The 13972-nt window shown below is 40.7% G+C and overlaps 1 protein-coding gene across 1 annotated transcript in view; it reads right to left on the reverse strand.

Moving 5' to 3' along the window:
* Positions 1 to 1596: 1596 nt before the first annotated feature.
* syt7b (synaptotagmin VIIb) overlaps positions 1597 to 13972 on the reverse strand; it is a 106296-nt gene continuing 93920 nt past the window's right edge. The window contains exons 8-14 of the mRNA XM_034116172.1: positions 9708 to 9822; positions 7348 to 7353; positions 5567 to 5834; positions 5180 to 5349; positions 4749 to 4863; positions 4395 to 4594; positions 1597 to 3058 (exon numbers count right to left, since the gene is read on the reverse strand). Of these exons, the coding sequence (XP_033972063.1) occupies positions 2954 to 3058; positions 4395 to 4594; positions 4749 to 4863; positions 5180 to 5349; positions 5567 to 5834; positions 7348 to 7353; positions 9708 to 9822 (979 nt within the window). The 3' untranslated portion in view covers positions 1597 to 2953. The remainder of the gene's footprint in view (positions 3059 to 4394; positions 4595 to 4748; positions 4864 to 5179; positions 5350 to 5566; positions 5835 to 7347; positions 7354 to 9707; positions 9823 to 13972) is intronic.

A 13972-nucleotide genomic window follows, 5' to 3' on the forward strand; every position in this document is an offset into this window, starting at 1 on the left:
ATGCTCCGATGCTCTGCTCTGACCTGAGACGTAGCTAACAGTGATGCAAAGAGGTGATGATTATCTCCTGTCTCACCTTTTTTTCCTCTCCCCCCTTTCTCCATGACACTTGGAGCGGGGGAACACATATGGTGAAGAGACTTGGCAGGGTGTATAAGGCACACACAGAACACTTTGTGCCAGAAAGCATGTGTGCACGCCGGGGGGGGGTTTGGGTAGCGTCAGCTGTGATGCTAAGGTGCCACCCTTCATTATTTTTGGTCTTAGTGAATCAGATCTAAAGGACAGATGGGACGAAATGTTGTAGCTGCTTCTGTTTGAACTTAAACGTTATGTATGGAGAAAGACAGGGTTTTATGAATCTGTCGTAAAGCTTGTTTGTGACATTTTCCTTCGACCTTCCTTCTCAGCTCATGCGGAACAGATCTGCTTCTCTTTTCAAGCCAAGCGTTCTTGAAAACCACACGAGGAAAAAAACCCTGCCACGAAGAGAGGTTTGTTCCAGCATCATTGTCAACAAGTGCAGTGATTTTTAAAGAAGTGACAACTTTAAAAAAACTTATCTCTTTGTACATCTGGATTGTTTTATACAGAATAAAAACGGTAAACAATGTTCTGTATTAAACTGGCAAAATAGAACTCAGTGCAGATATATACACACAGAGGGACTCACAGAGAATACAATCACACAAACTCAAGTTCAAATATTGACACTCACACACATACACACTTCCAGTAGACAAAACGAACAGTGGAATGTATAAAGACTTTCCCCCCAAATAGTATTACTGTCATGTAATTCACAAATGTCTACATGGGGGAGGTCACACTCAGGCAGCGAGGCAAACACCTGGAAGACTGTTTTGTACTTACTTTAAAACCCCAAGAAACTAAAATCATGTTTATGTTGTCCTTGGACTCATAGTGCTCTGTGAAAATGAGTGTTTTGATGCACAAATTAATGATGGAAAAATGTTATCTACATTTGATTTAGCAATATATTAGAGTCAATAACCCTAACAAAGTCATTTACTGCCGGCTATCATAAATTGTCAGTTTACCTAAATCACATTTTATGATTATAGGAGAGAGAAATAAATAAAAGATCAGCTTTCTAGATTTTTCCTTTGAACTGCATCTCATTAAAAATGTTGTTCTATTCATGGCTTGCACAATATTGACCAATTGTCAGGCGGCTCTGTTGACACATTTTAGTTTGGTCTTCTTCTAAATAACTGTGAGTTGTGATTGAAAAAATGTAGGAATAAAAGCTAGTAAGGGGACATTGAGTTTTTTTATCACGAGTACAAGAACCCCTCTTGATATCAAGCCATGCAGGGAGTTTCAGTTGGAGTTTCTGTTGTGCTGCTGACAGCCTTCCCTCCAAAGAAATGTGATGGAGGTTCATTTTGTTTGTTGAGCTCAAAAGATAAATTTAGCCATTTTCACCGCCTTCTCCCAGTCCCAGTGAAAACAATTCACTGTGGGGTTTGTGGATTATGAGATTAACCAGAACATTGTTTCTGGAGAGACATGCTGCTGTCTCTGAAGCCATTTCAGAGGCAGAGCATCATATTGAAATCCTATTTATCTCTTTGTATTTACGGCGGCGGTGGTAATTTCAGGGGATCAAACCCACAACATATACATCTGAAACTATCTGCCTGGCTTAGGGGCAAATTAGAAAATACTGTATGTATGCGTGTCTGTGATTTAGGTGGACCGGCCCTAACCTCAGTGACCTCCCCTCGCCTTCAGCTAACTTCAACACTACGACTTCTAACAATACCTTACGTTCACTGTTATTATCAAGGGCTGTTTTCAACAATATCTTAGTCTTATCCTAATTAAGCTGTTCATGTCCAAAATACTCCTTGACACACACTCACACATATGCACGCACGCACACACACACACACAAACACGCAGACACACACACACCCCCACATTGACACACTCACACTTCCACACACATGGAAGTTGGCTTTTTGCTTATTTTCTGTGTCTGGAAGAACAGGTTGATTCTCTACGTTTTTTTTTAATACCAAAAAAGAAAAACACAACATTAATCACTTTTTTTCTGTCCATCGGGAATTATTTTCCAAAAAAAAGGAACTTTTTTTTTCTGACACTGGTCAGCATTAAATGTTGACATCCTTTTTTTTCCATGAAGATCTTCATTTGGGGTTACAGCACATCACCCACATCACACACAGACAACAAAGGGTTCCAGCCAAGGGACAATTATTACAGTGGTGCCAGAAAAACAGGGAAAAGTGAGAAAATATCAAACAAATGAACAGGGTGATAAGAGTCCGATTCCATCATAAATAACACCCATCACTCTTCCATTGCCTGTGTCGGTTTTCCTGATTGTTCAGGCGTTTTGGGGGTATGGAGGAATAATGACAGGAACTGAAAATATCTGTAAAGAAGAGGCGAGGTGCAGAGCGTAGCATTCCTCATTGCTTCATCAGGTGAAGTGGGTAAATGGATTGAGTGCTGCAGTCTTGCCGCCACAGAGAATAGTTGGAATATAATTTTGGTCCATTTTTGGTTGGTAGTTTGTATTTATGGGTGGCAAGAGGTACTGCTCTGATGTTAAACACTGGGAATGGCTGACAAGGGAGAAAAAAGACCAAGGAGCTTCTGAACAAAAAAAATCTCATAGAAATAGGCCACAAGGAGGAAGTGAGTAAAGACATCAAAGCCATTTTTAAGTTCAGAAAAAGAGATGAGACGGGGGTCGGGTGGGAATTTAAACTTGATGAGGGGTTCAAATGTAAGGATGCTGTCACAAGGGCTGAGGGCGGAGGATATCAAAGAGGCCTGAGAACAAAGAGATGACACACATTGTCTGCACCCGAGACTGTAGTTAGGGAGTAAGGGGGATGTGCTGAGGGGAGGCTGAATCGTGAGGGGGAGAAAACACTGTCGGCATGTTTGAGGTCCCTCAGGTCTTCAGAGCATGCCACTGGGACACGGGGTTACGAGGACGACCCATCATGTCTTTCCAGTGTTTTACCTCTGCAGGGCCGCTCTTCCAGGAAAGATAAATCTGTGAGAAAGAGAGAGTCAATGTAACCCGAGTACTGTCACACAGAGATTGATGTGTATTTGTAAGGAGCTTTATCCCCGCTAAAAAAAGGAGTAAGCAAATGTTAAGTCTAGTCGTGATTTCACCACTAAGCCTGCCACTCTAATCGGAATTTTACTCGGAGATTTCACTTTCTGAAATACGCAGAGAAAGGCTAATGCTGACTCTAATGAAGTTCAAACAATGAGTCTTTAAGTAATTCTTATGTGGGAAGAAACGTCTGATCCGTACATGTGACAGTATACTGTACATTGTCCTCCGACCAGCTTGAAGTTATTTATGAGTGTGGTTATAATAGGCACCATATTATTACTGCTGTGTGTAGGCAGATAATATATGTGGTTAGGACGGCAATTACTGAAGATGTGTATGAATGACAGAGAGCGAGGTGGCTCATCCTGCCAGTACACAGCGCAAAGAGTATTATTACAGTGTCTGAAGAAACAAGCTTTGGGGTCTTTCCAATATTTTGTTAAGAAATTATACATTTTTGAATATGTTAGAGCTCTTTCCTCCAGTATCTATACTTAGAGATATGAGTATTACATGTAAATTATTCAAATCAGCCTTTATGTACAAGGAATTGGAGCTGAAGAGATGCTTGAGTTGCATAATGATACATGTATATATATATATATATATGTAACAGGATAAAAATGTGGAGGAAATAATGGAATAGCAGCCAGAAAGTAAGGCAATGCATTATTTAACGGGTGTGTCAATTCCTAATACATTTCCTAAGAAGTTTTCTGTAAGTAGCAATGTAATTTGGCAATAATTTAGCTGAAGCTGAGTGTTAAATTGATACATTGAACTAATTAATTCCAATTAATTGTTGAGCTAGCATAGCGGAAACTCTTTCGGTCCTGAATAAACTCATTTTTCTTCATGATGAGCCCGTCTACAGGAAACATCCTGAGACAAAAAAGTAAATAATAAGAAATAACAGACCTTAACACACTTTCTGTATTTAGTGTACATGGACAATGTCCTTTCTAAGGAGTGGCTGTATTAACATACAAGTGCACGGACCTGTATTTGCCTGTACATCATGCTTATTTTCTTTAGTATGTTTTGATAAAAGCAACATGGTTCACAATCTAAAGGAAGTGTTTTGAGTTCTTCTCATATATTAATTTACAATGCAGAATATAGCTGAGTGTTCCAGCAGGGGTCAGTAGAGACTGGCTCAGTGATCAGCTGCTGATGGTCTGTCAGAGTCAGGAAACACAGAGGAAGAGAAGAAGAAGAAGAAGAAGAAGGAGGAAGAAGAAGCGAAGAAGAGGGACGAAGATACCTTTCCAATGACATCATTGCGACTGAGCCTGTCCTTGTCCATGACGGTGATAATGATGGTGGTCTCCCTCAGCACGTGGGCAGGCACGTCGAACGGGAAGGACTCGTTGAAAACCGGGTTCAGACAGCGCTTCATTGTCACCGTCTTCTTCTTTTCCACACGCTTGTCCTTGTGCATCAACCACAGTTTCACATAGGGGTCTGAGGAGAGGGGGATATGTGTTTAGTATTATTCCTGTTTACCACAATTACCACAGTTCAATATGAGTTCATCAGGGATTTGAGTGATAGTACTTGAGCATCAATAATGTTTAAGGACAATAGAAGGACATGGGAGAGGAAGGAGTGTCTATACCAGAAGTGCCTCCAATGTCCATGGCTTTGAGGTTGCGGGCTTTGATGATGCTCACAGTGATGGTGTTGGCTGTGGGGTTGTAGCACAGAGACACAAGCAGATCCCCTCGACTCCCCTGGAGAAATCACAAACAAAAACAGCAAATTATTTACTTCTTCATCCCGTTTTCACATCGTCCTCCTTTCTGTTTGCATTCTGTGTATTTCTGTTTCGTCCTCTGGCTATCTGTGTTGTCTCCATCTACCTGTCAGCCTCTCCTTATTCCCTTCTTTCTCTTCTCCCACCAGCACGTTGCCACATTTCCCCTGAGAGCATCACGGCAGCCAGGAATGACATCACCCGTTACATACTGTCCCATCCTCTCTCTCCCCCTCCTCCCTCTTCCTCCCTCTTCCTCCTTCCTTCCCTCCCCCGTTTTCCTTCTTACTCACGCTGCCATCGCTACATGGTTGCAGCTCCTTCCAGAAAGTCTGCATGTTAGCCAGGTCCAGTTTGTTGAGAGGGATGGACACCTCTCCTATGGGGTCGTTCCTGCTGAAGCGGTCGTAGTCCAGAACCTGCAGGTACAGAGTCCTCTGGACCACCTTATCATAGGGGAACCCTGAAAAACAGCACAGTCCCAGTAGGACACAGTGAAGGTTCAAGGTTCAAGGTTTAAGGCTTTTATCGGCCATACGAACAAAGCTACAGTGTAGTTATGACGATGAAAATCTTAGGTCACAGGCTCATGTAAAGGGAAAAGCCTGTGAGTGCCTGCACGTGCAAACATTGTTATGTCATGTATTATGTATGTATTAGGAAAGCTTCCTCTAACAAACCTTCAAACAGGAAGGTCTCGTTCCAGTGAGGGTTCAGATTCTTCCTCTTGACTTTGGTCTCCAGTTTGTGCTTCTTATCTGGCAGCAGGTACAGTTTGACAAACGGGTCAGAGGTGCCGGAAAAGTCCTTGGCAGGTAAATCCTGGCCTTTGAGGATTTTGACAGTAAGGGTGGAGTCCTGAAAACTGTATCCGACACTGAACTGAACACGACCCAGCTTCTCACACACCGGAACCTCGTGGTCATCTTCCTCCGAACCTGGAGACAGCTAAGAGACACAGGAGGAAGAGGAGATAAGTGTTTTTATTCAACTATGTGGTAGCTTAATTGAAATGGAGGCAGTATTTACTTATTCATTACTCTATTTTGAAAGAAGATAAAACCAGATATACATTTAGTGTTGTTCATATGACGTGCAAATTACATTTGTAGCACTATCTACAAATACAGAGGAGAAAACAATTATTTGTAACTATTTTTATCATGTATCAACCAAGTTTATTGATTACCTTCACTGATATAGCTAAATGACATGTACACATATTAAAACCATCTTACAGTATAACACTTACAATACAATACAGTAACACCAACTAGAGCCGAACAACCACAAAAAAAGTAAGTACGACTGCACAATGCCATGGAGTGCCTCTTACAGATGTGATATGTTACAGTCAGGTAACATGACATCTGTCCGTGATGACGCAAAATAAGTGTAATAAATGATACTTGAAATCTCAGTTAACAGCTCACTGTTACTGAAGAGCAAATTCACAGACAATGGATTGTGGCCGCTGATAGTAAAAGGACTTGTGAATCATTTGCACCTTTCAGCCCTGACTGTGGTCTGATTAACAAAGGATGTTTTGATAATCATGTTACAGCACAAACATCCCCCAACATGCGCTTTTTTGAAGAGACAGAGGGAAGAAATAATGTGTTTATTCGTAATGTTAATCCTTGATCCTTGTTTCTCAGTGATATTAATCTCCTGTATTTACATTTTTTTTACATGTAGTGGAGCTTTATTTATGTATCTTTTATGACAACAACAGTCATTCCATCCTGTCACCGCATCCTAAAATAAATGAGTTTAAGCGAAGCATGGCGACGCCTTGGCCTGGCTACAATCACTGCTGACATGATCTCTGTAAAGTCTGAACACGCTTCACCAACCCTCTGAAGACCCTCATCATTTACTTTCGCTATTAGCGCTGACCTGAATTGGATCTTTCTTGAAATGAGGCTCATTTGCATTGAAAGGGGCCAATTTTGCGCCAAATGTATGCATATTTTATCATTTAAATAAATGCAAATGGCACAGGCTCAATAAAATGGAATTTGCCCAGCAGCGCAGTTAGTTGTGATTAGTGTTTTGAAAATAACAATGTTTTTCGTTGTGTTATTTGCACAGGTTAAGTGGCCGCAAAAGCTGCGCACCCACCTGTGTGTCTTTTATATAATATGGAGTAGTGAATGAGTGATGAACTGATTTTTGTATTTACTCAGAATCAGAGAATATTTGAACATTTAAAGTTCGGAAACTGAGGAAACTACATTTCTTGATAAATACCATGTGACACATTTAAAGGCTCCAGAACAAATCAAGCAAGAAGACCTTCATTTAAATAGTTTTGCCTACAGGTGGTCAAGAACAAATGTCAAGGACAACTACAAAATAAGATCACATCTCTAAACATTTAACTGATTCAACTTTATGAAAGTAGGATTTATTGCAGGGGTGTTGCATTTATCTGAATATGTTTTAAGCATGTGAACACCATTAACTGACATTCTTGTTTAAGTTTATACAAAATGTAATATTTTAAGAATCGGGCCACTTTTATCTGACAGGTGTGTTCATACTAAAAGAGGATATTGGACTCCAATCCACAGGTGGCGCTAATTTTGCACTTCAATATTAAAAACCCAGCTCCTAACTGGCAATTAGCATAATATGGTGCCATATGGCTGCTGTTAGCTGTGTGATAAAGGCAGAAATTGTGCATGGCTGTGTGGAGATGAGAGGCAGATTATCTGTTGGTAGACAGACCCTGTGACGGATGGTGGCGTGGCCTGGAGGGAGTGAGAGAAATCCAGTTTAAAAGTTATATCTGATGGGGGAAGCGCTAGAGACATTACTCAAGGAGCAGTTCCAGAAATGTAATATCCAATTCTGTATTCTCCCACATATTTCTGATGGCGCTGCTCAGCCTCATTCTCCATGCTGAATATGATCACTTTTCATTATGCAGTCCTCCACCCAACAGCTGGCCTAAATTGCTTTCCCCCTTTACTGAGTTTGGCGCTGTCTCTTTTTTCCTAGTCCTCCATGCTCATTCGATTCTTTAAATTCTTCTCTATTATATATATTTTTTTTAAACCTAAACATCCCAGTAAATACAAATTATTTCAGAGAAAAAAACACGGCCGGTCTAAACAAGCCTTTGAAGGATAAATGAGGTGATATTTTACATTTTTGCTGTGAAAGAATTATTTCAAATACAGAAAACAACATCCTACTGACACTTATTGTCTATTTTACATATTCCTCTGTGCCATTGAACTCAATTGCTGTCCAAAATGTTGTACTGACTAACTTGTTCTTCTATAAAAAAAAAATGTTTGGCACTGTTGTTTATTTGTCAAATATTATAATAATAATAATCGATTAATATTCGCCAGGGCTGTCCGATTTTCGATTTTGATCATGGTCAGTTTCTGGCATCCCTAGTATCCATCATCAATTTTTTAAAGATTTAGCTTATGTTTTCTGTGCCACAGATATTGTAGGCTGGAGAAAGTCAACAAACACTGAGAGACCGAGCTACGCATAGCTGGTTTTGGTCTTTTAACATGTTGACACACCCACCAGCCCCCGAAGAAAATAAACCATCAGCAGCCTGAAGCACTTATAACCTTCTGCAGATGTGTGGATGTGCTTTGACACAGGGGGAAATACACATTCACACCACACTATCGCTGGCTCTGTGAGCATCTCAAAAAATGAATGCAGTGTCAGAGTACATCCTGATAAGAGCCATGTGATGCTGACAGGACCCCCACCCATCCTCCCCCAGCCCCTATCACCTGAGACGCTTGAGAGGTTAGGATATATATACTCTGACGTTCAATGCCATTTCTCTGCACCCTTTTTTTCTAGTCTATGAGAAAAAGCCCCATATACACCGCCACTGCTTTTTCTACAACAGCACAAGTGGCTCAAAAGTGCAGGATGGGTATTTTCAGCATGAAAGAGGGTTGTGTAATATATAGACGCCTTTGGCAAAACTGCCCAGAATGAGTATTATCATTAAGCGCCACCACTGTGAGTTCCTCAGACACACCATGAGACCCACATAATTACACACTGCTCATACCCATCTCTGCCATATTCTCGCAGCACCCACAGCACTGCGTGTTCTTTCGCAGCTAATTACCGAACCTCGCTGAAGAGACGCACAGAAACCCCCCCCCCACCCTCGCAGTGTCTCCCTCCAGGGTGATGATTACTGTATGTTTCAGTTGGCTGAGAGACTGCATGGCAGAAAAACTAACTGTGATGTTCTACAGGTGAGTGGGATGAAAACAGTACTTTTTGAGGGATGAAAGACTTGTGAAGAGGAAACACTTCTCAAAGGATGTCTCTGAATTGAACCAAAGTGAGTAGGCTTTCTTTTTTCACTTTTTGTTCCAGAACACCTTTATTTACAGTAGGCGGAAGACAGATAAATGTAAACACCTCATGTGAAATGACTAAAAAAAGGATAATTCTGGTTTATTTAAACTTATTTTAATAGCTTTTCTATCACTTAAAAACAAACATGAAGGTGATTAATTACATAAACATTAAGGTCCTATTTTCTCTATCCCCTTGATTCATTGTCTACTTCCTTGTCACAAGGCATGCATGTTACTTTCATCTTAGATTATGAAAGATGATCTGGAAGCATCATTCGAGTCTCTCAGCCGTCTCATTTATTATGATTTAAAAGGTTTTGCTGACAGCAGTCCTCCTGCTCTTAATATGGATGAGTTATCAGCCATGCAGGAAACAGACAGACCACAGATGAGCAAGTGGTGTATCAATAACACGTGTGTCGCGGGGCTTCAGATATACCGTGTTGATAGTAGGTGTTACCATGTCACTGGTGACGGAGTTGGCCAGGTCAGACACGGAGGAGTTGGCATCGTGGCGGCGGCCGCTCTCGTCGGGGGTCTGACCTCTGGGGCTGCTGCCTGCTTTACCTGGAGTCCTGTTTAATGGACACAAACACACACATATTCAAGGTCACCTATTATGCAAAATCCACTTTTTTATGTCTTTTATACATAAACATGTGTCCCCTCTGTGTAAAGAGATTCTGAAAGTTTCAGGAAAAAAGATTCACTCACTTTTTGTCCTGATCCATTTATATAAAAACCTGTCTGAAAATGAGCTGATCAGATTTTGGCCACTTTATGATGTCATAACGATTTTCTGGCTTGTGTAACCATTAGCCAATAACCAACCAAGGTAACACCTCCCCCCCACCTTATCACCTGAGGCCTAGGCTCCACGGGAACGAAAACGGGTTGAATCCGCATATTTCTCATGCGTATAGCCCTTTAAGCTCGACGACGCCGTAACGGAAACGTAGAAACAGACCCTGCAAACGACAACGGGTCCAAAGGTGGATAGATCTGGGAACGGAGTGCTCTGGGGGGTCCAACGGGGCCGTGTGGTAGCCTATACGGTCATCCGTTTCTGATAATGACGACGCAATAGCCCCGCCTCTCCCCACCTCTGCTGCTCACCCCCGCAAAAGTACACTGCACACTGAATTCAGATTATTTATCTTTATCTCGATATGGACATAAACGCGAGTGAAGTCTAATCTGACAGGACGGAGACACGCAGCTCCTCCCGCTGTGATGCAGCGGGAGCAAAACACACACTTCAAGTCAGATCATCACCCTTAGCTATTTTAATTACCTCTCAAACTACCTAAACTAGTTATAAATATGTTTATTTTTACTGTCGAGTCATCATTACTGGATCAGCTGCTGCATGAGACAGACACTGACGCTGTCAGAAGAGACAACCTCCGTGTATTTTATGATTATATATCATTATATCGTCGTTATTCATTTGTTTTAAAGCTCAATAAATAACAAAGAAGACCTTTGACCGGCACTTTTATAATTTTGTCCGGAAGATTTAAACTTTAACACACGTTGACCGGCGAAAAACTCTGCCCGGATCCCTCGGCCCCCACCGCGGAGAATAAACAGAAGTGCAGCCATGACAACCATTCTTCTTCGCTGCTTTTGTGGAAGAAGTTGCTGCTTTTGTGGAGGAAGTTACAGCTCCACGTACAGGCTCGGCATATGTACTGCAGCTTTTCCAGCGGTTGGATGTAAACGGAGCCGTCTCGTGGAGCTTGACACAATCCGGTGTATATTGCGTGTGGGCGGAAGCTTTTTTGCGTTTGCGTTACTCCGATGCGTTTTGCCGTATGCGTTCCCGTGGAGCCGGGGCCTGAATCTCCTCCTAGAGCACCATTGTGTTCATTTTAACCAAATATCTCTCAGAGGGGCTTGGGGAGTGGCTCCTTATTTTCATCCAAAGTAAAAGACAGACAATCAGCATTTTTGAAACAGGGCTGAAACAGAGGGGTTTCAAAAATGCTACAATGCATGATCTGTTTGGTATTTTGAGGCCAAACACTTCAGAGAAATGTTTTGTATATATCTGAGACCTATAATAATGTAATGAAAAACAGTATAACAGGGGACCTTTAACATGCTCATGCTCCAAAAATGAATGTTTTACCTCCATCCCATCCAACACTTTTCCTCTCTAACACTCTTGTGGCTGAATGGTAGCAACCTGGTTCCTAAATGTTGTCGAAGCTTTGAGTGGAGGCCGTCATGGAAGACTCTTGAAGGAGCGCTTGCAAAGTGATGTCAGATCCACGTAGCTCACTAAATGTGTAGCAATAGCCAGCAATTAGTTAGCTTAGCTAGGCATAAAGAGTGAAAAAAGTGGGAAATAGCTAGCCTAGCTCTGAAGAAAGGGAACACCTCCTACAGGAACCTCTAAAGCTCACATTATATCCTGTTTGTTCCATTTTGGTTTCCACTTTTTATGATAAGCTCTTCTTCAGCCAGATGCTTTGTATAACTGTTAAAACATGTGAGTGTTATCAATCTTCTGATCTTATTCTCAGGAAGTTAATAAGCATATTATAAGGGCCAAGTACAGTATGACTTTAATGCTCCTGGTTGTCGATTGAGATGTTGTTAAAAGTGTCATTTTTGAGTGCCTTAATAAATATTGTGTATGTCTCTCAAGCAACAGAGGCAGTCGTGAGTCTCACTGCTGTGGACCGCAACATTGTAAGGTTAAGCAAACACATTTATGTAGAAAAATATATTATTTTATAATTAAAGCTAAATACACAATTTTGAAACGTACTCCATCAGCATCTGTCACACACAGGCTATCAACCAAAATCTAATTTACACAACAGGACCTTTAGAACTAAATAATAATATATCATGACAGATAATTCTTGAAAAAAGGAAGAGAAAACAAAACGATATTAGGTAGAGAGTAGAAACGGCTCCTGGCTCCTATTATGCATCAATTTGGTTAACAGGAAATATACAAAGACTTAAGTGTATTGACATATAAGACTAACGAGCACTTAGAGAGACGACCCAGAAAGAAAAAACTGAAAGAGTGAGAGAAAGAGATAGTGATCGAGTAAGCAGGTAAGCTGTAAGAACAAACAGGTCAAAGCAGAAGTGAGATTAGAAGGCATTGTGGGAATTATGATCTCAGAGAAAAGATACATTTGAAGACTTATCTGTTCACAGAGGTTGGGAAAAGTGAAGGAGAGGATTTGTCTTTGTTAAGAATCTGAGGATTAATAGATTGAACAAAGCGAGGTAGCGGTCTCAAATTAATGTGAGACACACAAAATAACACACACAAGCTGGAAGAAAAATCGAAGCAAGGAAGTGTGGTGGGATTAAAGCCTGGAGAAAAACAGAGCAAGTTTGGTTTGGGTAAAGAGTCAGCTGCAGAGGAGAGGAAGCAAACTGACACGTTACACAGGCAAGAAAATAAAATGAGACTGTGAAGGAGGGGTGAGAGATGGATAGGGTTTGTGCGGCAAACAGACAAGTAAAAGCAGAGCGAGAGTGAGAAGGAAAAAAGGATATGGTGTGGAAGAGAAAGAACTGATTCGTCACTCTGCGTTTATTTCCTGTGATCTGCAGGTCAGAGCGCCGACAATGCAGTGCACACTTAATATTAAATGTAATGTTTTTCGTCTGAGACCAAACACATTATACTATTTACGCATCAGCTGATTAATACATCTGAAACATTAGAGCATTTTTTCTCCAACAGGTCAAACTGATGTTCAGAGAAAGGGCAAAACGTCAAATTACAGCTGTTAATGTCAGCCTCAGACACATCAGGGAACAATGTGTTAACTGAAAATAATTATATAACACCTGGCAGTCACACACATTACACCTGGGGCCATCTCGCTGTGCCACTTACTTCAAGATGAACTGTGGTGCAGTGTTCAAGATCATACTCACTGTTTAACCTATTTTAAGCCCTTTCATACTAAATGTGTAAACTTATAAAGCAATGCAGATCTTTTAAAAATATTTACTATTACAGGAAGTCTATAAATACCAAAATTAATAATCAAATTACATTTGTTATTATTATTAATGGTTATATGATCATTATTTTATGCATCTGAAAACATGATTAAGAGGATTCTGCAGGATTAATAACGATTGTGTGTGATTAGTGCAAATATTATCTTAAACTTAAAGCCATAGATTTATAATGGGATAACGGTCATATTATCATGCTTTCGGAAAATTTGATAATTTGGTTAAAATGGTTTAAGTTTAGAGTGAATGACAATAACATATGACATAATGGAGGCAGGTTTGGGTTTTCCAAATGTTCTTTGCTGAGGAAATCTCCAAGTGAATGACTCCTCTGAATATAAATTAATTTGGTTTTAAAACAAATGGAAGTACCCGCCTTTATAGGCATTCCCCACTTTGACTATAGAGCACATAATATATGCCTGTCAGCTGGGTCTCTACCCAAAGAGTCTATAAATGCTAACTAGTAGGGTTGGTTGCTCAATGACTGCCAATTGAACCCTCCTCATTCAACCCCCAACACACGAGACGGTGACCATATGAATCTTCAACAATCAACCTTACATAAATATATTTCATTCTGATGTGAATATTTGACTATAAATCATCTCAGCCATGCAGCGCACATGCAATACTTTAACACAGTGCATATAAAACTGCTGTAGTTAATACAGGCTTGCATATACCATGCAGGTTTTTTCCTAACAGTAAATATTTTCA

The sequence above is a fragment of the Trematomus bernacchii genome, unplaced genomic scaffold, assembly GCF_902827165.1.
Source record: "Trematomus bernacchii unplaced genomic scaffold, fTreBer1.1, whole genome shotgun sequence".
NCBI lineage: Eukaryota > Metazoa > Chordata > Actinopteri > Perciformes > Nototheniidae > Trematomus > Trematomus bernacchii.